Below are 22,891 nucleotides of genomic sequence, written 5' to 3' on the forward strand. Positions count from 1 at the left end.
GACCAGTTGCTCTTCTAGATTCAGCATGACCATGTGAACCACAAACTTTAGAACCTGAAGAATTGATCCTCCAATGATTTCTAAGTTGCTCTATACCTCTGATTTTCAACAAATCTTCCCATGTAACCCCGTCAGCACTTTCTTCGAATATTCTAACACTATTATACATTTCCTCAATTTTCTTCCAAAAAAACATCCCCCTTTTGGTTAGTGTTAGGTTTTTTTTATTTATTTTTTCTAACTGAAAGCTAATTAAGCCTTTACAAGAACCACTTATTCAACTTTTGACCAAAAATTTGTTCTTCCATCTTGATTGCCTCATTCATGACCTCCTTCATTTCCTTCAACTTCTTCAACTTCTAGTTTGTCGTCGCCGTCTGATGCGGTTGATCCTCTATGAGCAACTGAAGATCTACATGAGCAATTGAAACCGAAACTACACTTTCACCTTGTGAGGAAGGAAAAGTTGAGACGTGAGAAATGTTGAATCGTCTTGAGAAATTTGAAAATTCTCAAAAGATGTGAAAATGTTTCGAAAATATGAAATTTATGATTTTGTGGTGGTTAAAAAGGGAAATTCAGTCGAATTATTTGGCTTTTAGATTTTGTGAACCATAATTTGAAAATTGTTAAAAATTTGGTTCTAATTTTCCCCAAATTTAATTCCCCAAGTTTTAATTTTCCTCCAAGTCTCTAACTTACTTCTTCGATGTCCTCCAATTATAATATTCCATAATTTTAAACCAATAAAAGATTCTAAGGTAACTAGTGAAGAATTCTTTCCTCTGGATGGATTCTCAAAAATTTCAATTTGTGAATATTTAAGTCTTGGAAATCCTAACTGCTAGATATTTGAGTCTTAAAAATTCAACTACCCAGCTTAAGGTACCAAAAGTCTTGATTATTGCAAGTGTTGTATGACTTTTCTTTTTCTTCTTCTCCTTTTTTTATTTATTTTTTTTTTTTGGGAAAGTGTTGTATGAATAATTCCTTAATGAAATCAAATACCTCCCTATTCAAATAATAATAATAATAATAATAATAATAATAATAATAATAATAAGGTTAATAGAAGTTTCAAAATAAAAGCCCCCGAAAATTCCAACTAATAGTAAGCATAAAGCCCTGGAAATTTCAACCGGTAGTGAGCTTAAAGCCCCGGAAATTTCAACCGGTAGTTAGCATAAAGCCCCGAAAATTTCAGTCGGAAGTAAGCTTAAAGCCCTGGAAATTTCAACCGGTAGTGAGCTTAAATCCCCGGAAATTTCAATCGATAGTAAGCATAAAGCACCGGATATTTCAACCGGTAGTAAGCTTAATGCCCCGAAAATTTCAATTGGTAGTAGGTTAAAGCCCGAAAATTAATTCCTATAGATTGATTAGGGTCCCGAAAACACATTTGGCAATTAGGTTAGGTTACTGATGGTAATACTCCGTATTTGTTTTTGTAGTGTGGAGAGATTCACTGCAATTAATTACAATAGTTAAGATTTCGATACACATATAGTCATAGATTTTTTATGTAAACCACTACTTTATGTTGTAGAAAAATACGTTGTCCATTAATTTGTACTTGGTATAACTTAATATATTCATTCAAATAGGGTAAAAGGTCATGTAAAAAAAAAAAAAAAAAAAAAAATAGGGTGAAAGGCTAAAGATTTTGCAGAGTTCGGATGTTCGGATGTTAAAACAAGGGCAAATTTGAAAGTTTATAATCTGATTAAAAATAAGCTATCCTTCATTAAAAAATTAAATCTGCATTTAGTATCAATGTATCTGGACCGTTGATCATTATAATGTGTGTCAACTCCTTACATTGCCACATTATCAACTATTAAATAGGTGGAGAATCTTGCAAAATTGGGGAAAATTTTTCTATTCAATAACCTTGTTACAACAACCGGTTATAACAATAATCAAGGGATTCAAAAAAGAATCATAGTCTATTATAACAAATTTCTCTGGAAAATCAAGAGCAACCATCATTTCTTCTAAGAAACACATTGACCAAATCACAGACCTTCTTAAATTTACCTGAAGAAGACATCTAGGGCACCTCCTTTCCTACCATAGTGCCTGAGATTTGAGAATATCTTGACAAATAAAAAAAGTCGTCTAACAATGGAAGTCTTTTGACATGTTTAGATGTTCCTAAACCACTTATCGTAATATACACTATAATGCAACACTAACTTGCAGTCTCTTTGATCTCGCCTTTGCTGATCTCTTCTCTTCCACCTGAATCTTGCAAGTTTCCCTCACTGCAATGACAAAAAAAAAAAAAAAAGACAGATCAAACTTTTTTCTTTGGACCTTAAAGAGCAATCAAAATGAATAAAAACATAAAATTATGTCAAACTAGTACACACCTTGGATTGTGTTGGCTTTGGTAACTCCTCTGTAGGAACGGATTAATGTCCCTGATTTCGTCCATGGAATAATTACCAAAATCTACTCTAACTTGGCTCGATATGGGCACTTTGGAAGTTCCAGATGAGAAAAATTGCATCTCAGGGCAATCGAAAATATTCAGGCTTTGCAAAGATGGAAATTCAATAACGCGATTATGATTTCCTGACATAAACCACATCATTTTGGGGCAACAAAAAATTAACAGAATTTCAAGGGATGGAAAATTGGAAATAATGACAATTGATCCACTATAATTTCCCCATCATCAGTTCCTAGACTTCTGTTATTTTAGAACACTCCTTTATGGACAATTTTTTCAGTTGCACAAGAGCAGCAGCTATAGGAAACGAGCCCAGACATCCCAAGTTCGTGCATGTCTCAAGAGATATTACCTTTAAATTTCGAAGGCTTGGAATGTAGTTAACTCTCATTACATCTGACATCCCATAGTGTTGGAATGCTTTTTAAATTGTTCAATTCCACTGCCTCCAGCTATTGAAATATGAACTGCAATAATGTAGCACAGTATAACAAGGCTAAAATAATAGACGGAAATAACAAAGAGGAACAATAAAGCACACACCTCGTACCTTTCTATTAGACAAAGCTTGGGAACCTTGTAGGCCTTGTAGCTTTAAAACATCTTCGTCGGATTAGGGTGTGGCGTGCTGAAATATTCTTCTACTGGATTTGGCACTCCTAATATGCTTTCATGTTTCTCCAGCCCTGAGAGTTGCAAAACTCTTAGCAAAGGCATCTCATGAACACAATGAGCCCCAATGGTGGTTTCTGGATTATAGTTTGAGATATTCATTACTTGATCATTCTCATTCTCCTAGTCCCCAAAAATGACGTTCATCTCTGAACAGCCTCTTACAATTAAAAGATGAATCGGCAGTGCATAGGTTAGCGGGAACAAGCCACAAAGTTCGAGGTGTCGTAACTTTGGGAACACGATCCTATCATGTGGAAGTGGATGGCGGACTATAGTCCTCAAAGAATCCAAGTGGTAGAGTGATGGATATTCCAAATTCAGTAACACTGTCCTTGTTGGTACAAAACAATCAACAAGAGAATGACATTCAGAAATCAGTAGCTGCTTCACACCCTTATATCCAACTCCAAATCCAACCCGTTCGTCTACCTGTTCCAAGTCATAACGTGAATGACCCAACCCGTTTTCTCTAAATATAAGAAGACAGTTTTCTGTAGCAATGCCTTTAGGCAAGTGTTTTCTACAGCTGACTTTAGATTCACCGATTCAGCCACTATAATAAAGACTGCATACTGTTAGATCATTAACAGAAGACAGCTCCGATGTTCCTGGTGAAATCTGAAGCGATGATAACTTGATTAAGTTATCAGGCTCGTAGGTTGAATAATTGAAGTTAACAACAAATACACGAAACTGGTCCAAATTTTTGACAAATCTTCCGTCATGAGGCAACTTCTGAGGATCTTCGACTTGAATCTCAATGACTTTCATGTACCTCCAATCACTCAACTCATCAATGCTAGAACGTGCATCTTTTTTATTGACATCACTCTTTCCACTATCAAGATCATCATCAGAATGATCAGTAGGTAACCCCCCTGAACCTACAGTTTCCTGCATATTATCAGCCCAATCAATTTAACTACAATACGTGTAGAGTCCTTCCAACTGCGAGAGAGTACATAGAACTTTGACTGGTATTTTTGTGTCACTGCAGCATAACTCAAATAGTCAAATCCAACAAACAAACGTTGCAAAGGTTCCTCATTGTCTTTGCAGGTAACTCCTTGAACCTTGATCCACGCAAACTAAGAACAAGAAGGTTTGTCAGCTCACCGATTCCACCAATATTTCCCAACTTGCAGTACTCCAAGACCAACGTTCTAAGACTTCTCTTCAAGTTTGCTATAGATATTGGTAGGTTTGGTTTAAATGTCATTCCTCTCAACACTAAAATCTTCAGATTTGTCATCCCTTCAAATAAACTATCAGGAACCTCATATCGAGGCTTGCTCTCATCTAATATCAGAATTTGAAGCTTGTCGGAATTGAATCCATTTAGACGAGAGTTATCAGTGCCAGACATTAACGATATGGCATAGTACTTTTTGCAAGTGTCCTGCCACAACCATCTAGGAAAGGCTTCTATCAAGAACATGTCCCCGCCTACATTTCATTGCATACATGTACATAAAGTCGGTTTTCTTGCAGCAATCAAATCAAATTCAAATATACATATATACTGTAGATATTAAGACTATGATCCACCACTTTTTAAATTTAAAGTTTGAAATTATACATTTAGGACCAATCAAACTAAGGCACTATATATGAGTTGCACTCTCCCTTTATATAAGGAAATATCCAAGTAACATTATCACATTTATATTTTCATTAAACTAATAGTAATTAATGACCAAATAAGTTACTCCTTATTTCTTAAAACTCTGTCAATGATAAGTGTCAAGACTATTTCAGGAAATAGGAAGTATGTTTATCTCATCATCAAAAAAGATGAGCAGAGTTGATTTTTTTTTTTTTTTCTTTATAAAAAGATAAGTTATATATCTTTATGTGGTAAAAGAACCTAAGAGAAATAGTTCTTAATCTGTATTTGTTTTATACTTTTTCAGGTTTTTTAGTTGCTCTATGTTGAGTTTTTGTACTATTTACATGGCTAACTTTTACCATTTTTTACTAATAAAAGCAAATGTTATTATGTCAAATGACAGTGGATTTGTCTGCACATCTTCAAATTATCAACTTTTTACGCATTGGCAAATGTACCAAGTCAAAATGGATCAACTGTAAAAAAGGCAGAAGTATGTGACTGTAATTAGCATTTTGGCATAGTAGGTATTATATTACCCTATAAGTTTAACTAAACTTCAGCAGCTCTGCTTACGAAAAGTTAAAGCCTTGACATACCTTTTTCTGCCAATGATATAGTAGATGCACGAACGACATCATGAATTTTTACACAATCTTTGTCATCATCTTCTAATAGCAAAGATGAAGATTTTAGCTCATCAACCCATGTGTTGGCTAGCTCCATGGCTTCAGTAAGGTTGTTGACATATTGAAACAAGCCCAATCCAATGCCATATCTCATCATCTCTTGCACTTTTATACTTGACCCAAAAGGAAACAAACAAGCAAGCAAGAAGAACCTCTTTTTCGCTTCACTTTTCATAAGCTTGTAACTCGTTTCTAGAATGGAGTAGGTGTGACTGTGTACACCACTAATTGTGCCTTGACTTGTTAAAGGTTTTTCTAGTTCAATTGCAAAATGTTCCCACATATACAACTCTTGATGCTTTATCACATCAGCTAATGCCACAATAGCAAGAGGCAATCCTCCACACTTCTTCAATAATCTCTTCTCCATCTCTTCTTGAACTTCCCCACCATTGTTGATTTTTTCACCAACTCGCGTTCTGAAAAGTTGCCTTGCTTCCTTTTCATCTAGTAGGTGCACTTCGAATATGTTAGCCAATGATACTCCCATAACTTCACACACATTTTTCTTCCTGGTTGTCACCAAAATCTTACAGCAAAATTTTTTCTGTGTTTTCATCTGATTTAGGAATCCCCACTTTACTCAAATCAAGTTTCTCCCAAATGTTGTCCAAGATTATCAGTATCTTACTCCTTTTATCATCTGCACGTCGTCCTTCCTTAGACTTCACCATAATCATTTTGTTATACAGACGCCGTGCCCTCTGCTCTACACTGTCCACGTCAAAATGCAGACCAAGTTGCTCTGCAATCTGATTTTGAATGCGTTCCATACTAGGGACCTCTGAAATCTCCACCATCACAATTTCATCAAACATGTGTTTTGCTCCTTTATTGGCAATTTCTTTTACCAAAGTTGTTTTACCTGCGTTGTCAAACACAGTATGCATACAGCTTAAGTTCTAACTAGCTTTATGGCCCAGTCCTCACAGGCTGTTAATAATGAAAACGGAAGAAAATAATGTTTATTTCTTACTATATACTTTTTTCTATGTGATAAAGAGTGAACATTGAAATATAATTGTAATAAATATCAAGGGAGAATGTGAAGGAGATAGCATTAAATACTTATATTGAGCATGTATTTTCTTGAAAGGATAATTGTCATTTAGCATGTATGTGCTCTTAGGCGATGTGTAAGTTATGTGTCATTAGATTTCAGGTGAGTACTCTTCATTGTTTTTCTTCCTTAAATATTTTTTAGTGTTAAGGAAAATCTAGAAGGAAGTAAAAAAGGACTTAAGGGACTGATGCTAGCAAAGTAGTGTTAGTTATGTCAGATTTTCTAATGACTGATGCTAGCAAAGTAGCAAGTAGCAATAATGGCGTAAAATGTCAAATTAGATTGAACGGTTTGACATTCTCATTCACAAGTGAAGAATATATATAGTTACAAGAGATATTCTTAACCCTAACAAGATTAGGAATAAGATAGAATATTAACATAACTAGGAAATCTAAAGATATTATACAATATACCTAATTATTATCTTAACATCTCCCCTCAAGATGGAGCATGTCGATCTCGAATGCCCATCTTGTCAAGAAAAAACTCGAATTGCGCCTTTTCCAAGGCTTTTGTAAAAATATCCGCCAATTGAATTTTCGTGGAAACATATGATGGCTTTATCACACCTTCTTTAAGAGCATCTCAAATAAGATGACATTCTACTTCTATATGTTTTGTCCTCTCATGGGACACCGGATTATTAGAAATATGGAGTGTTGATTGATTATCACAATACATGTTCATGCCTTGCTTATATTCCACACCCAAAGCTCGAAGTAATTGTTTCAACCATTTCAACTCACATGTCAACCCTGCCATTGACCTATACTCTGCCTCGGTGGAGCTTGTAGAAACTATGTGTTGCTTCTTAGTCTTCTAGGACAGGACACAGGAGACATCCCAAGTAATACGAACCAACCAGTCAACGATCTACGAGTCAAACACTAGTAGAAAAAATGAATTACGCAGCGCACTTTTCGCACCGGTTCTGGAAAACCAGTGGGAAAAGAAATGGGCGGGATTGGGGAATAATACTTTTCGCACCGGTTTATTACACCGGTTCCTAAAACCGGTGCGAAATCAATTTTTTCGCACCGGTTCAAATCGGTGCTAATTACGAAATATTAAAAAAATAAAAATAAAAAGGGGGAAGGGATTTAACACCGGTTCAGTCCAAACCGGTGCGAAATAGTGTTTTAGCACCGGTTCAAACCGGTGCGAAATTAAAAAAAAATACCGGGCTACTATATCTCTCTAATCCGCTTCTTTATTTCACTCTCCCTGGTTTTGCTCTCCTTCGCTCTCATCTCTGGTTCTACCCTGCTCTCGTTCTCTCTCATGTCTCATTCTCTCTCATCTTTCGTTCTGCTCTCATCTCTCCTTCCTCTTTCGTTACCATCTCGTTCTGCTCTCATCTTCGTGTGAGGTCTTCGATTTTCGTTCGAATCTTGTTCGAGTTAAAGCAAGTGGCGAACGATTGAAGTGCGATCTGAATCCTCCATTGAAGTGCCTTCTTAGCTCTCTCTCCTCCTCCATGAAGCAGCTTTAGGTACGCTCTTAATTTTTTTTAGTTGGGCTTTTAGGGTTTTGTTTAATTTGAAATTTATTTTTTCAATTTCTTTTGGTTGAAGCAGTTTTATGTTCCTGTTGTTTTCAATATGTTCGATGTGTTTTCGATTTTTTTGGGTTGAATCTTTGTGATTGTATTTCTGTGCGAAATCGTTTCGTTTTTAATGGGGTTTATTTGATCGATTTGTGTTCGATTTTTTGGGTTTATTTGTTCGATTGGTTTTCGATTTTTTTATTTTCTCGATTTAGTTTCAAACTTTTGGGGTTTAATTGTTTGATTGTCGTGGATTTTTGCATATATGATCCTGTTGTTTTCGATATGTTTGATGTGTTTTCGAATTTTTTGGGTTGAATCTTTGTGGGTGTATTTGTGCGAAATCGTTTCGTTTAACGGGGTTTATTTGATCGATTTGTGTTCGATTTTTTGGGTTTATTTGTTTGATTGGTTTTCGATTTTTTTGGGGTTTTTTTGGATTTTTTTTTTTTTTTTTTTTTTGTTTTTTTGTGTTGAACTTGAGTGATTTATCTTTTTTTGGGTTGAATTTTTATGTTGTTGATGATTTAAAGTTGCAATTGAAGCAATTATTGATATTATAGTTTCAGAATTTGGATTCTTCAGAACCATCATCACATAGACAACGGGCCGGAGGAGGAGGGATTTGTTTTTGAGGTACTCTGAAACGCACTTTAATGGTGCTTATGAATTCAGGTATGAATAATTGAATATATGTTTTCGAATTTAAATTAATTTGCTGATTTTTCTGCCATTTGTTTAGGCGAAATTTCTTTGTTTGTTATCAGTCGATTAAGCTTCATGTTGTTTGTATGGGTTTTTATTTGTGAGTTGAGTTCCGAGATTCTTAAAATGAAAAATTGGATTTCTTGGGTCTACTGTTTATTGAAACACCTTTTCTGTTTTCGTCTATTTGGAATAACCTGAGCTCTAAGGTTCTGTATTAATCTTTTTTTTTTTTATATATATATATATATATAATTACAGATAAGTCCTTTATTACATCTCAATGGATTTTAAAGAAAGAGATTAGGAGCATGTGAAGTATGATGGGAAGTATGATGGTTATGGAGTTGAAACATGGGCAAAAGGGAGTAGATATAGGGATCAATATAGGAATGGATTAAGGCATGAAATTGGGATTTATAGGTTTTTTACAGGGGATGTTTATCAAGGTGAATGGTCTAATGGTCAATCTCATGGTTGTGGGATTTACTCTTCTCAAGATGGTAGTAAGTATGTTGGTGAATTCAAGTGGGGTGTTAAGCATGGATTTGGTTATTATCAATATAGGTAATTTTTGGTTGAATTAGTTTTATTAATATTTTGATTGGTTTTAGAATTGTTATTATGTTGCTTAATGTTTTGTGGTATTTTTTGTGTAGTTTGAAGTTTCATGTGTTACGTTGTTGTTTGTTGGTGTTTATGTCCATTATTAGTTTACTATTATTTGGGTTTGGATTGGACTATAATAGAGTAAATCAATTAGCTTATCATATGCTTGCTTATTGTAAAGGAGTATATATGCATTATGTTTATCAAGGTGAAATTTATCGGTTATTATACAAGTGAGGTCAAGCATAACCGTGTATCCAATGCATCCTACCTTGCCATGGTTAGTGGTAGGAGACTAGGAGCCTCTTTGAGGTGTTAAGGCTTGAGTGTTTTGATGAGGTTTAAGCACCTTTTTTTTTTTCTTTTTCCAAAAAGAAAAGGAAGTGTTTGATGTTAATGCGCATTGTGTCGGGTGTTGTAACATTGGGGCTGAGTATTTTAGGTTGAAATGATGAATCAATATAAAACAAATTTGTCTGATTTATGTTTTAACTACTTGCATTGTCTGGATGATTTGGTTAGTGAAGCAGATTTATAAAATTTAAGGGTAGTTGTTATCAACTTCTCTGTTGCATTTTTTCCTTAAGTAAGCTACTAAATTCATAATCTATAATTGTAAAGACAAGCTAGTTGTTGTATGAGCCTTCTAAGAAAAGTGTTTCTTCTTTAGTAATCCTTTAACTACATTTCTTTATTGGTCTTTTGCTAACTAGCAAGTGAGGGAGTATTTCCTTGGTTTGGCTGTATATGTGGAGTTAACACTTGACAGTAGAACATATCATGGTCTTGTTTGCATCATGTTTAACCATGCATTAATTTTTTTGCTGTGAGTTATTTTAGTTAACAACATTGGAACTTATATACGTTATGCTGATACTCACTAAATGACTTCTATTTGTACTACCTGTTTGTTAATAAGAGTCACTGGATAAATGATACACTCTTCACTATTGTTCTATATAATTGTCAGAAAAGATATCATTGAACAAACCTTAGATGCTGTGAACTTCAATGATTTAGTGTGGCTTTTTAATCCCAGCAAAAGGCTAAGCCCATGATATTCGTACTCATTTTGCAGAAACGGAGATTTGTATGCTGGTGAATACTTTGCTGATAAGATGCATGGTTTTGGAGTTTACAAATTTGGCAATGGACACCAATATGAGGGGTCCTAGCATGAGGGCAGAAGGCATGGGCTTGGTGTTTACACTTTCAGAAAATGGGAAGCTCAATCTGGTTACTGGCAAAATGGGCTTCTTGTCAAGGCTAGCTGTCAAACTCAACTGCCTGACTCCCTTTTTTCAGCTTACCCTTGCAAAGTTTCCATTGCTATCCAGGTAAGAACGCTCTACTTCTCCATTATATGAAAATATTGTTGATTTTTTTAGTCTTGGTGTCTATTGTTTAGCACAGACAAGTGCTATTGCAGTCTAATTATACTCCCTTCGTCTAGGTATAGTAGTCACATATACTTAATTAATATGTCCGAGATTAATGAATGGTATGTGATTGACTTTCCCACTAATAAAGATTGATTAATTAGAAGAGAACTACAAAAGTAACTATAATATAAGGTTTTTAGTAATATTGGGCCATATTCTTAATATGAGGAGATGAAACTTGGGAAAATGTAACCATCAGTATCTGAATGCACTTATTTTGTATGCAGAAAGCAAGGCAAGCATCTGAAAGAGCATATAAGGTGAAATCAGTAGATAACAGGGTGAACAAAGTTGTAGCAACTGCTAATAGAGCAGCTAATGCTGCGCGAGTGGCTGCTGTGAAAGCTGTTCAAACAAGGATGCATAAAGGAATCGACAGTAAAACATCGCTTCAATGTGTCTGATTAAACTCCTCATTAAAAACAACAGGTCAGCACTTGAATTTTCTGGAGGATCAGAATTCAATTCCCAAATTGATATCCTTGCTTATCAAATGCTGTTTGATTTTCATACTTCGTCTCCATACTAGAAAAGAGAATGAGAACTGCTTTTTACTACAATCAGTAAAAGCAGATGTAGATGATCAAAAAGGTCAAATCTCAATCTTCGTAGCTTGTAAACCAAAATGTACATAGCTGAATATTAGTGATGTTCTGGAAATGGCACCGAAGGTGCTGAAGGAAATGGCACCGAAGGTGCTGAATATTAGTTTGGTTGAATATAAATCTTCTAATACAGAGATCAATGCTCCTGTATAGCTGTTTCTGTTCTGTTGATGTTAGCTGTCTGGCTGTGTCTGCTCAGCTGGTTGTCCTGTTCAGCTATTAGATGCTGGTTCTTTTATCTTGATTACTGCAGGGTTGGTTTTCCTGTCTGTGTTGCTGTGAGCTGTTGTTTCTGCTACAGTGTTGTGTCTGCTGTGTTGCTGTCTGCTTCCTTTTGCAGTGCTGTGTTGCTGGTTTCTAGGGTGCTGTGATGCTGAGTTGATGTGCTTGCTCTGCCGCTTTGGTATTGCGCTGTGTTTTGTTATTTTTGTAGCCTGTTGAGCTGCTTAGTTTTAGCTGTTTAGTTCGATGTTTGCTGTTTATATTCTTCATTAGAACAGGTTTTTGGAGTATTAGAAGTTTGTAACTTTATGTATATGTTAGTGTTTATATATCAATTTAAGTGAAAAAAATGCAAAAAAAAAAAAAAAAAAAAAAGAAAAAATTATTTTTTTTTGGGCATTTTTGGCACCGGTTCTAAGTAAAAATCGGTGCGAAAAGTTCAGTTTTTGCCACCGGTTCTCCACTAGAACCGGTGCGAAAAGTCATTTTTCCCACCGGTTTTGAACCGGTGCGAAATCTATGGGGTTTTAGCACCCCCCAAATCCGGATCGGTTCAAAACCGGTGCGAAATGGGGGGTTTGAACCGGTGGGGAATTCGTATTTTCACCTAGTGAAAGGACAACTTGCCCAATCCAAGTCACCATCCTTCCAACCGGAAACTACTATCAGACCTCAGTAGGATGCCTTGATCCGGACATTTCTTCAAATATCTTACTACTCTTAATGTGCCTCTGTTGGACATTGCATAAATTGTGACAAAATATGCACCGGATAAGCCAAATCCGGCCTTGTGACTGCCAAGTATATCAAACGACCAATCAACCGCCTATATTGTTCACCATCTGCAAACTCCTTCCCCTCTACTAAAGCAAGTTTATGATTTTGCTCCATCGAAAAGTCTACCGGCTTTGCTCCTAGTAACCCTGTCTCAGAAATAATATCCAAAGCATACTTACGTTGACACATAGAAACCATGTTTACTACGTGCCACTTCTAGCCCCAAAAAATATTTCAAGGCTCCCAAATCTTTCATTTTAAAACATTCACTCAAGTATGCTTTAAAACTTTCCAATACAAATATATTATTTCCTACAATAATCTCACATAAATCAAGACACTCAACTGCATTCCACCCTTCGAAAGAGTGAATAAGGAATAGTCGGAGTATGACTGTTTAAATCCATATTTCTTCAAAGCTGTGGACAATTTTTCAAACCAACATCTAGGAGCTTGCTTCAATCCGTATAAGGATTTCTTCATCTTGCAGACTTTATTTGAGTTGCCTTTTTGAATTCCTGGTGGTACTTACATATAAATCTCCTCCACTAAATCGTCGTGCAAGAAAGCATTATGTACATCCATTTAATGTACATCCCAGTTTTTAATCACTTCAACTGCTAAGAAAGTACGTACAGTAGATATTTTTGCCACCGGAGCAAATGTTTCATTGTAGTTGATCCCTTCTTCCCGATGATTTCAAAACACCACAAGTCTTGCTTTTAATCTGAGCAACTTGCCTTCCTCGTCTCTCTTCTCAGTATATACCCATTTACTACCAAGTGCTTTCTTTCCTTCTGGAAGTTTTTCTAAACTCCATGTTCCTTGATCCTTGAGTGCTTTGATTTAAGACGCCATAGCATCTCTCCATCCTGTATGTTGCATTGCTTCCGTGTATGATCTAAGAATTCGTGCCTCTGTCACTGTAGCAATGTGATTCCTGCGTTTTTCGAAAAAACGATCATAATTAACAAAATATGTTATTGGATAGGGAGGACCTGAGAATGGTGATGTCGTGGATGAAGATGAGACTTTATTTTTCCGAATGGTATGTGTGACGCAATCTCGCAATTTCGTCGAAGGAAATTTCACTCTCTTCCCCCGACCCAATTCCTCTTCACCCGTACCTATTCTCACTCCTTCGTCCCCCCTATCCTCGAGCTGCGAAGCCTGCTGTTCGGAGCAGAAATGCGGCTGACCGCTTGCAGTGGGCTGGTGATGACTCCCTGAGGTCGTGGCCTGCCTTGCGGGACTGCCTGGGGTCGTATCCTGCTCTGCTCCGCTGGAAATCCAGCGTCTAAACCAGACACAGCAGTTGCGCTGTCCTGCGGGGTGGCTGAGGGCGCTGGTCGGCCTATGGGCACTTGTTTTCCAGCGGGCTGACCAGACGCACCAGCCGTTGGATGCTGTAGGCGCTGATTCATCTCCACCAGCCTGCTCTCCTTGAATCTCCTCATACACTCCCACTAAGTCTCCACCATGCCTCACATCAAACTCGTCCCCTACTACAAATTCATTCATATTCACAATTGTCGAATTCCCACTATTATCTTCTACAAACTCCCCAAATGGGTACACCCGTTCATGAAATTTCACATCTCGAGACACGAAGTACTCTTTTGTCTCTAAGTCAAATAGTTGCCACCCCTTTTTTCAAACGGATATCCAAGAAACACACATTTCCTACTCCGAGACTCGAATTTATCTCCCTTACTTCGTTGATTGTACAAATAACCAAATACTCTAATAGAATCATACGATGGAATCTTCCCAAACAACATCTCATACGGAGTTTTGTTTTGGATAACCGAACTCAGAGTTCGATTAATCAAATAACAAGCAGTCAAAGTACATTCTCCCCAAAATTTTATAGGTAATCGTCCCTGAAACCGCAAAGCACGAGCAACATTGAGAATATGTTGATGTTTCCTCTCTACTCTCCCATTTTGTTGTGGCGTACCCACACAAGAAGACTCAAAAATATTCCCATTTCGAACAAAATAGTCTTGAAGATGATTAAACTCGGTACCATTTTCACTCCAAACAATCTTAATAAGTCTATCAAATTGACGCTTAATTAAAGCAATAAAATTAAGAATTGTAGATTCAACCTCTGTATTATTGCGAATTAAATAAATCCGTACACCTCTAGAATAATCATCAACAATTGTTAAAAAATAGCTCTCCCCACACGACGAAGGCACCTTGTATGGACCCCATAAATCAATATGAACTAATTCAAATAAACTACTAGCATTATTTTCACTAAGAGGAAAGCTATCTCTAATTTGTTTTGCACGTGGGCATACATCACAAACACTTGTAATTTTTCTAACTAAGTTACTCACAGGGGGGAGTAACTTTAACACTTTTTCCGATGGATGTCCCATACGTTGATGCCAAAGATCTACCTCACAATCCACTGCTAGCACCTTCACTTGCGGCACACCTCGGAAAAAATAAAGTCCATCTTGTCTCTCACCCACGCCAATCACCGTCCTCGTCAACTGGTCCTGAATAACACAAATTTTGTTGGTAAATTGAATTGTACATTGTAACTCATTGCTAAGTTAAGTAACCGAAATCAGGTTATAATTCAAATTTGGCACAAATAACATTATCAATCACCAAACCACCGTCTAAGGTGACCGAACCAAATTGATTCGCATTCACCGTCTGGCCATCCGGTAAACCAACCAGACAATTCTGTATTGTCTTGACATTTCTCATGAGAGATATGTCATTAGTGACATGATTAAAAGCTTCCGTATCCAAAATCCATAATACTCTGGCATTACCTTCCAACCGTGGCTTAAGAATATCAATGATTTGTTGTGCTTGTTCTGTAGAAACTCCTACAAGGCCTTGAGTGGGATTTGTTTGTGAGGATGATGCACTCCCAGAGCTGGAATTCGTCCCCCCATGGACTGCATTAGCACGAGCAGTAGCAGGGGATCCACTTGACGAAGTATTCCTACGACCATAGCCTCCTTTACCTCCACGAGTACTAGAGCCGCCTCTACCACAGCCCCTTCCTCCTTTCTGGTTCTCATCCCATCCTTCCGAGAAACCGATAATCTGATAACACCCCTTCTTCCAATGCCCCATACGATTACAATGAGTGCAAAAAGGTCGGTCACCATCCCCAATTCTTCTTTAGCGCGAGACTCCACCTTAAACGCCATGACATTTTCTTTTGGTTTCCCATCTCGAACCCGCAATCTCTCGGTGTTAATCACCATTTGATATGCATTGTCAACTAGGGGCAATGGTGATTGTCCTAATAATTGAGCACGGATTTCCTCATAGGGATCATCAAGTCCGATCCCATCAAAAAATAATGGAGATAATCCTCCTCACTAATCTCCGTAACCTGCCTTGCAATGTTACACTTACATATACCACAGGAGCATTGCGGAACACGGCAATATTGCACCAATTCTTTCCAAATTTTTGACAAACGACCGAAATAATCAGTCATAGACTCGGAAGAAGCCTGTTTACATTCTCTTAACTATTGTTTCAACTGGCAAATACGAGTCCCACTCACCACACAATATCTTTGCTTGAGATGCTTCCACAATTCCCTAGCAATATCAAAGTCTTCAACCTATGAACGTATGCCATCCTCAAGTGTGTTTGGAAAGACAAAAAAGCATTGTAGAAATACTCTATATTTACCTATGGCTCCCATGCCAAATATGCCAACAGCATCGACATGGTCATCTTGTAATTTCTCGAGTATTTCCCTCATAAGCAGATTTCTCGTAGACAAGGTGTCCAAAAACTCAACAGGGATGGATTTGAATTCTGATCTGCTTACAGGTTCAGCGATCATCGATTTTTTTGGTTTGCCTTTGATTATGTCTTCAATTTCCTTGGCCTTTATTTCAGCCATATGGCTCATCTCATAACGTTGATAAAGATTGCAAAGAAATACGCCAAAGCAACACCGGTCCCTGGCTTTTCTGGCCTTCTCATCCATGAGCTGCTTCCAATCAGCCTCATCTACTTCCATAAGGCTATGTACCTTTGCAAGCCATTCATCAGTGAGCTTATTACTTTTATGCAAATTCTCCTGTTCGAGCTCAACTTTGTTACTGATCATTTCTTTATGGTTGCCCAATTCCTAGTACTTGTCTTAGATCAGGCTTATATTGCCATTGTAGTTTTTAATGTAAGAGTAGCATTCTTTTATCTTGTCAAAGATGACAGACTTGGCAAACTCTTTGGCTGCATTTTCAACTTCACTTGCCATCCATACCCATTTCTGTCCCCCTCTGTTTAGTTTAAAGTTTTGGTAAAAAATCTAAAAGGACATTACAAGCTGCGAACAACAAGTTATATTCGCATCCATATATGAAAAGCAAAATGATCACAACTAGCACTAATTAGTAACTAACTTACATTATAAACAATAAGGGGCCGTTTGGTTGGGGGTATTCATCAAAGGGAATGGGAATCAACGGGAATCATTCCCTTTGTTATTGTTTGTGAGGCCATTTTTTCCATTCCCTTTACCTTCTCCATTCCCCCAAATCCCTCCAAGTTGATTCCCCACCCCCCTAGGTATTTCCATTCCATTCCCTAGCTACCACCATACCACCACCCTCCCCACCACCGGAACAGCTAGCCACCCCACAGAAACCCATCCCCTTACCCTCGATGTCCCTCCCCCACCCCCGGAACAACCAGGCACCCCAGCGAAAACCTCCCCACCACCAGAACAACTAGCCACCACTGTACTACACCCACCGAAATTACCACAACTCCCACTGAAATCACCACCACTCTCACCTAAAACCGCCGAAACCACCACTACATCCACCAAAAAACCACCAAAACTACTACAGCTCCCACTGAAACCACCACCATTCCCACCGAAAACCGCCAAAACCACCACTCCACACATCGAAAATCACTGAAACCACCACAACTTCCACCAAAACCAACGAAAACCACCACTTCCCCCCCCCCTCTCTCTCTCTCTCTCTCTCTCTCTCTCTCTCTCTCTCTCTCTCTCAAAATTCAATTCTGGAATTTTCCCCCAAAATTCACCAAGAACCCTAATTTGTTTTCCTTATTTGAGCATTTGAATTCCAGATCTGAGACCTAAATTGTCATCTTTTTGAAAATGAACAACATATTCATGGATCCAAGTAATGAATCTCCTTAATCAATCAATTTTTTTTCCGTATTGGATCCCTCGTATTTTTGGGTGAGCATGATGGGGTGCTTAAGAAATGGTGGTTTTGGAAAGTTTTGATGGGAGTGGTGGTGATTTCAGGAAGTTTCGTGAGAGTGATGGAGGATTTGACTTTTTTGGTGGGAGTGGTGGTGGTCTCGGGAAGTTTCAGTGGGTGGCACGGGGAGCTACGGCGAGGGGCGGGGGAGGTGCGGCGAAGGGTGGCGAGTGGTGGGGGAGGTGCGTCGAGTGGTGGGGTGGCTGGAAATGGTGGGAAGTGAAGCAATTAGGTAGTTATGTGGTGGTGGTGTGGTGGTTGGATTGGTGGCAGTGTTTCCCTTTGTTTTTAAAACAAACAACATAGAAAATTTAAGGTAATTTCATTCCATTCTTTTTCATTCCCTTTATTCATTCCATTCCGTTTACCCTGTGTAAACCAAACGGCCCCTAAGTCAATAACATCCAATATATTTGGTAACAATAATTAATACTACCTCTATATATATATATATATATATATATATATATATATATATATATATATATATATATATATATATATATATATATATATATATATATATATATATATATATATATATATATATATATATATATATATATATATATATATATATATATATATATTCTTAATCTTAACTTCCTAATCAGAATGTATTGTTCATCATACCCAATTTGAGTAATTTTCTTTTTAGACATAAATCAATCTCAATTATTCACTCTTTTCATTCTATGTTGGCGCATTTTTATATCATTTTTATATAAAAAATATAAATCTCACTACCAATCATCCATGACGGTGAAATCCTCCTCCTCCCTTCCTTTCTTAACTTTTGCACAAGATTCAGATTGGCAAAGTTAACAAAAAATACAAAGGTAGTGTGTAAGGCCTGTTTAGTTCACCTTACAAAAATAATATTCAGTAAAATTAATTTCAGTAAAATTACTGAAATTAATTTCAGTAAAATTACTGAAATTAATTTTAATTAAGTAAAAATCAGTAACTTCAAAGAAGAAATATAATAGTGAATTAGTAAAAATAATTTCAGTTCAGTAAAAATAATTTAGTTGAGTAAATTAATTAAGTTCAGCAAAAATAAGATGAAGTGAAGAGGGTCTAAATATCAAAATCCATTTACAGCAACCTAGCATGTAAGTTTTAACCAAAATTTAATTAAAATAGAAAAAGTAGGAAAATACAACCAAATATAGAAAAGAAAACGCTAATCGAATAAGGATAGCAATCTCTCTTTGGAATTTTATCAAATAGGTGGAGAGCAAGAGTGAGGTCCAGTTCTCTTGAGCTTCTGGACAGAGCAGAGCAGAGCAGATTTCAATAGAGCAAAGTAGAGAAGATTTTATTATTATTATTATTATTATTATTATTATTATTATTATTATTATTATTATAATTATAATTATTATAATTATTATTATAATTATTTTAATTATTATTATTATTATTATTATTATTATTATTATTATTATCATTAATTATTTATTATTACTATTATTATTATTATTATTTGTTTTATTTTTTACTCGTTTTATAACATTAGAAAATGTGTTAAATAATAAAAAAAATATTAATTATTATCATTAAATATTAGTTATTATTATCAATTAATATTATATTTATTTATTATTATTATAAAATATTAATTATTATTATTATTAAATATTAATAATTATTATTATTTTTTATTAAATATTAATTTTTAATATTAGTATTATTAATAATTATTATTATTGGGCAGAGCAAAACAGAACAGCTCAAAAGAACAGAGCTTGAGTATGTGGAGATTTATCTAAAATTCTCACTTAGAAAAAAAAACAAAAAAATTTGAGCAACAAGACACTAGACAACAAGCTATTATATAACAAAAATTGTAAGGAATTAAAGCAAATAATGAAGCTTAATTCTAGCAGAAAGAAATAGCAATACCAGATCATAATTTTAAGCTTTCATATATGAGATCAAATTCTCTGCAAAGCAATAAACTAGGTTGCATTAGAGTAATCCTCATATTCAAATAATTCAAATAACATACAAAAGAAAGATAACTTGAATGTAGAAACTTATGTAGAAAAGCAAATGCCACTACAAAAAAATTGAGAATAGGCAACACGTAAAATTGCAACAATATGACAATTGTTATCTTTTGTAGTAAAAGGCAACAATACTAGTTTGTTACCTTGATCTCTAATAATCTATACTACATTACAGTGCAACAATTTAAAAAGTGTTGCTTTAGAGTATATACGACTACAATATCATTAAATGTTGCCTTTTTCTTACATAAGACAACATTTATCTCAAATGTTGCCCAAGAAAATAACAACAATAAACTTGTGCATATGCAACAATTTAAAAAATGTTGTTTTAAGTTATGTCAGACCATAATTGTTTCATGTGTTTCCATTCTCTTGTATAACAAAAGACAACTTATTATTTTTGCCTTATTTTGGAAATTTTGCAATCAACCACCTTTTCGGAAAAGAGAGGAGGAGTTGTTTAAAGACCTCACGTGACTTGCACGTGTTCAGGTCAACACCAAAATACAGGGTCAAACCCTATTTTCCGGCCAAAGGTGTGGCGTTGCAAAAAAAAATTTGATTTAGGTGTGTCTTTGCAAAAAAAAATTTATAAGGTGGTTTCTTGCGAAAAAAAATTGGTTATAAAAGGTGATTTCTTGCAAAATTTCCTTAAAATTGTTGCACCCTTAACACAAGGATGGAAGATAGCTAAAGTAATAGCGTATGATAGTTTGTTAACTCTGAAGTGTTAGGATCATATCTTTATCCTAGCAGCACTATCTCTATTTTATAATTTTTTCTTTTATTTGTAACGGAGTACCTTTTGTTTTTTAATTTTTTCTATTTAAATGTATCACTTTGACTTTTGCAATTTCACACATCATCTTTGACTTATTTTTTATTTTACTATATAAACTAAATAGAGGTTATTATTTAACACATCAGTACATTAGTCACAACTCACAATGTCTATTTCATAATTTAGGGTGTGTTTTATTTACTTGATTTTCACTTATCATCTAAAGTTAATTGAACTTATCTAAACTTATTTGAACTTAATTAGTAGACCTAATATGGACTTATCTTAACTTAATTGAAATTTTTTGAACTTATTAAACTTATTCTAGTTTGCAAGTTCTTCCTAAGAAAGGATTTACAGTCCTCCGGAAAGAATTTGAAGATCCTTTTGCAAAATTGCTCCCATTTCAAGTCTAGAGAAAAAATTGCAAGTTCGTCCTAAGAAAGGATTTACAGTCCTTCAGAAAGAATTTACAATTCTTTTCTCTAGAAAGAATTTCAAGTCCTTTTTTGTTTGAACAGGGAGCATTAGCGAAAGCTAAAGAAGAATTTATTAGCGGGTTATCAAACCGCTTGTAATTTGAACTTAGATAATCCTTATAAAAACTTATTTTTCTTGAACCAAACTTATTTTTGTTAAACTGAACTTATCATAACTTGACTGAAATTATCTAACTTATTAGACCTAAAATATGTGAATATAAGGTGAATACAACAAACCCTTAATGTTGTTATAATATTTACTTAATAGAAAACCAAATGGTCTGATAAGTTTAGTCTCGGAAAAATTGATGCTTAATTAGGGAGTATTTTTTTATATATATAATCTGTTTCTCCCGTCAAAAAAAAAATTGCTTTGCTGTTTTTTTTTTTTTTTTTTGACAAAGGTTTTAGATAAAATTTTTCCTTTTTTTTTTTTCTTTTTTTTGCAGTGGGTTATACAAGAATTTTTTTTACCTTTGGACTACATATCTTTACAAGGAGAAATTTGCATTATTTAACTTAATTTTTTTTTTGTGATGCTTAGTTTTTATATATATTTTAAACACCTTATTCAAAATTTTAATTTGTTTTACTAATAATAACTTTTAAGTACTTGTATTATATACAGATTATACACCAAATTAAACATATTTATACACTTTTAGATTAGAGATAAATGTGAAAAGAAAAGAAAATGAAAAAAAAAGAAGGAAAAACTCCCCCTTGTCGCTGATTTGTTGCAGCTCCACTAGCCCATGACTCCATGATTCATGACAATTACTGACAACTCCATAATTTCCATATCAATTTAATCGTGAACGTCTAATATGTGCTATCATCATCTTTAATCAATTAATCATGACCATTAAATTAGGCTATGTTTGATTCAACTAATTTTTCCTTAAGCTGGTCCAATTTGATTTGAACTTTTTTTTTTTTTTAATTCGAACTTTTTTTTCTGATATGATTGTTTGGATAAATTAAAGTTTGACCTTATACGCTAATCTAGGTAAAAACATGTCAAATGAATTCTTGTTAGATTCATAATGATATGAACTTTATTAATATGTATTTTTAATAAATTTTTTATTACAAAATTAAATATATATACCGATTAAAATCACATATGAAATAATAAAATAAACTTAAAAAAATCAATAATAATCATGGTTGCTAAATGGAACCCTTGCTTATTACTAACTGATCTGAGAGGAACATATTTTATTGATTTGATCTAAAATAAGTAATAAGTTACATAAATGAGGTGAACTAGTGACTTGTTCTCTTTGTAAAAAATAAGGTGATTTAAATTTAACAAGGTTATGTAAGGTTTAATTTGAATAATTTTATCTAGTATGGTATGTTTAAACGTATTAATTTATTAGACTAAATTTTGACCGCATCTTAACACTAATCAGTTATAACATCGTCAAAATAGATAGCTAAGTTGTCTAATTCATGTTAATAATAATAATAACAACTAGTGTCAAGTCTGGGTGTTACTTTGGGTTGCTATTTTGAGACATAACTAGTTAAACTCAAGTAAATGCTTGAATAATAAATAATCACATGATTAATATACTTATAACGTGTACTCCCTCCGTTTGTTTAATAAGTGTATTGCTTTGACTTTTACAAAATTTTAGGATAAAGAGTTAAATGCAATAAATTATTATTTTTAAGGAGTAAATTGAAGAATTAAAAAAAAAAAAAAAAAAAAAAAAAAAAAAAAATTAGTGGGTGATTGTAGGGAGAAAGAGCTAGAAATAGTACGTGAAAATATTTTTATAAAAAAATAATAAAAATAGGAGACCATTAGTTGAGAGGCAATTATTAAAAAATTGTTACAGGTTTTAAAAAATAGAAATAGATCACTTAGGGTCTGTTTTGTTCACCTTATTTTTACGTATTTCAGATGTAATAAGTTCTTTAAGTGAAAATCAGGTGTATAGAACACACCCTTATTA

At 34.8% G+C, this 22,891-nt stretch overlaps 3 protein-coding genes across 6 annotated transcripts; 1 reads left to right on the plus strand and 2 right to left on the minus strand.

Annotated features, from left to right (window-relative positions):
- Positions 1–318: 318 nt before the first annotated feature.
- LOC110684754 (disease resistance protein At4g27190-like) lies at positions 319–5,918 on the minus strand. The gene is made up of 9 exons (XM_021861188.1): positions 5,339–5,918; positions 4,161–4,576; positions 3,704–4,024; positions 3,371–3,559; positions 3,101–3,250; positions 2,850–2,907; positions 2,197–2,264; positions 2,038–2,096; positions 319–412 (listed from the first exon to the last, which is right to left on the minus strand). The coding sequence occupies exons 1-9, from the start codon at positions 5,916–5,918 to the stop codon at positions 319–321; spliced, it is 1,935 nt and encodes a 644-aa protein (XP_021716880.1).
- Positions 5,919–5,958: 40 nt separating this feature from the next.
- On the minus strand, positions 5,959–7,256 carry LOC110684755 (disease resistance protein At4g27190-like). Its single transcript, XM_021861190.1, has 2 exons — positions 7,241–7,256; positions 5,959–6,293 (listed from the first exon to the last, which is right to left on the minus strand). The coding sequence occupies exons 1-2, from the start codon at positions 7,254–7,256 to the stop codon at positions 5,959–5,961; spliced, it is 351 nt and encodes a 116-aa protein (XP_021716882.1).
- Positions 7,257–7,522: 266 nt separating this feature from the next.
- Positions 7,523–11,645, plus strand: LOC110684854. Of its 4 annotated transcripts, none has more exons than XM_021861296.1 (4): positions 7,523–7,986; positions 8,604–8,715; positions 10,433–10,691; positions 11,024–11,645. In XM_021861296.1, exons 2-4 carry the CDS (start codon positions 8,697–8,699, stop codon positions 11,058–11,060), a joined length of 315 nt encoding a protein of 104 aa, XP_021716988.1. In that variant the 5' UTR covers positions 7,523–7,986; positions 8,604–8,696; the 3' UTR covers positions 11,061–11,645. The 4 variants fall into 4 exon arrangements, with proteins under 4 accessions (XP_021716988.1, XP_021716989.1, XP_021716990.1 ...); XM_021861297.1 differs by having other exon boundaries at positions 8,610–8,715; XM_021861298.1 differs by having other exon boundaries at positions 8,626–8,715.
- Positions 11,646–22,891: the final 11,246 nt, after the last annotated feature.

Source organism: Chenopodium quinoa, unplaced genomic scaffold, assembly GCF_001683475.1.
Source record: "Chenopodium quinoa cultivar QQ74 unplaced genomic scaffold, ASM168347v1, whole genome shotgun sequence".
NCBI lineage: Eukaryota > Viridiplantae > Streptophyta > Magnoliopsida > Caryophyllales > Amaranthaceae > Chenopodium > Chenopodium quinoa.

Bases quoted from the DNA above. Each gene is read 5' to 3' on its own strand.
- LOC110684854 (XM_021861294.1), top strand. From the start codon at position 9,150: ATGAAATTGGGATTTATAGGTTTTTTACAGGGGATGTTTATCAAGGTG. The intron at 9,313-10,432 runs GTAATTTTTGGT...CTCATTTTGCAG, and splicing joins TTTGGTTATTATCAATATAG to AAACGGAGATTTGTATGCTG. The intron at 10,692-11,023 runs GTAAGAACGCTC...TTTTGTATGCAG, and splicing joins AAGTTTCCATTGCTATCCAG to AAAGCAAGGCAAGCATCTGA.
- LOC110684754 (XM_021861188.1), bottom strand. From the start codon at position 5,918: ATGGGAGTATCATTGGCTAACATATTCGAAGTGCACCTACTAGATGAA. The intron at 4,577-5,338 runs GTATGTCAAGGC...AATGAAATGTAG, and splicing joins TATATCATTGGCAGAAAAAG to GCGGGGACATGTTCTTGATA. The intron at 2,908-3,100 runs GTAGAAGAATAT...ATATTTCAATAG, and splicing joins TATTAGGAGTGCCAAATCCA to CTGGAGGCAGTGGAATTGAA.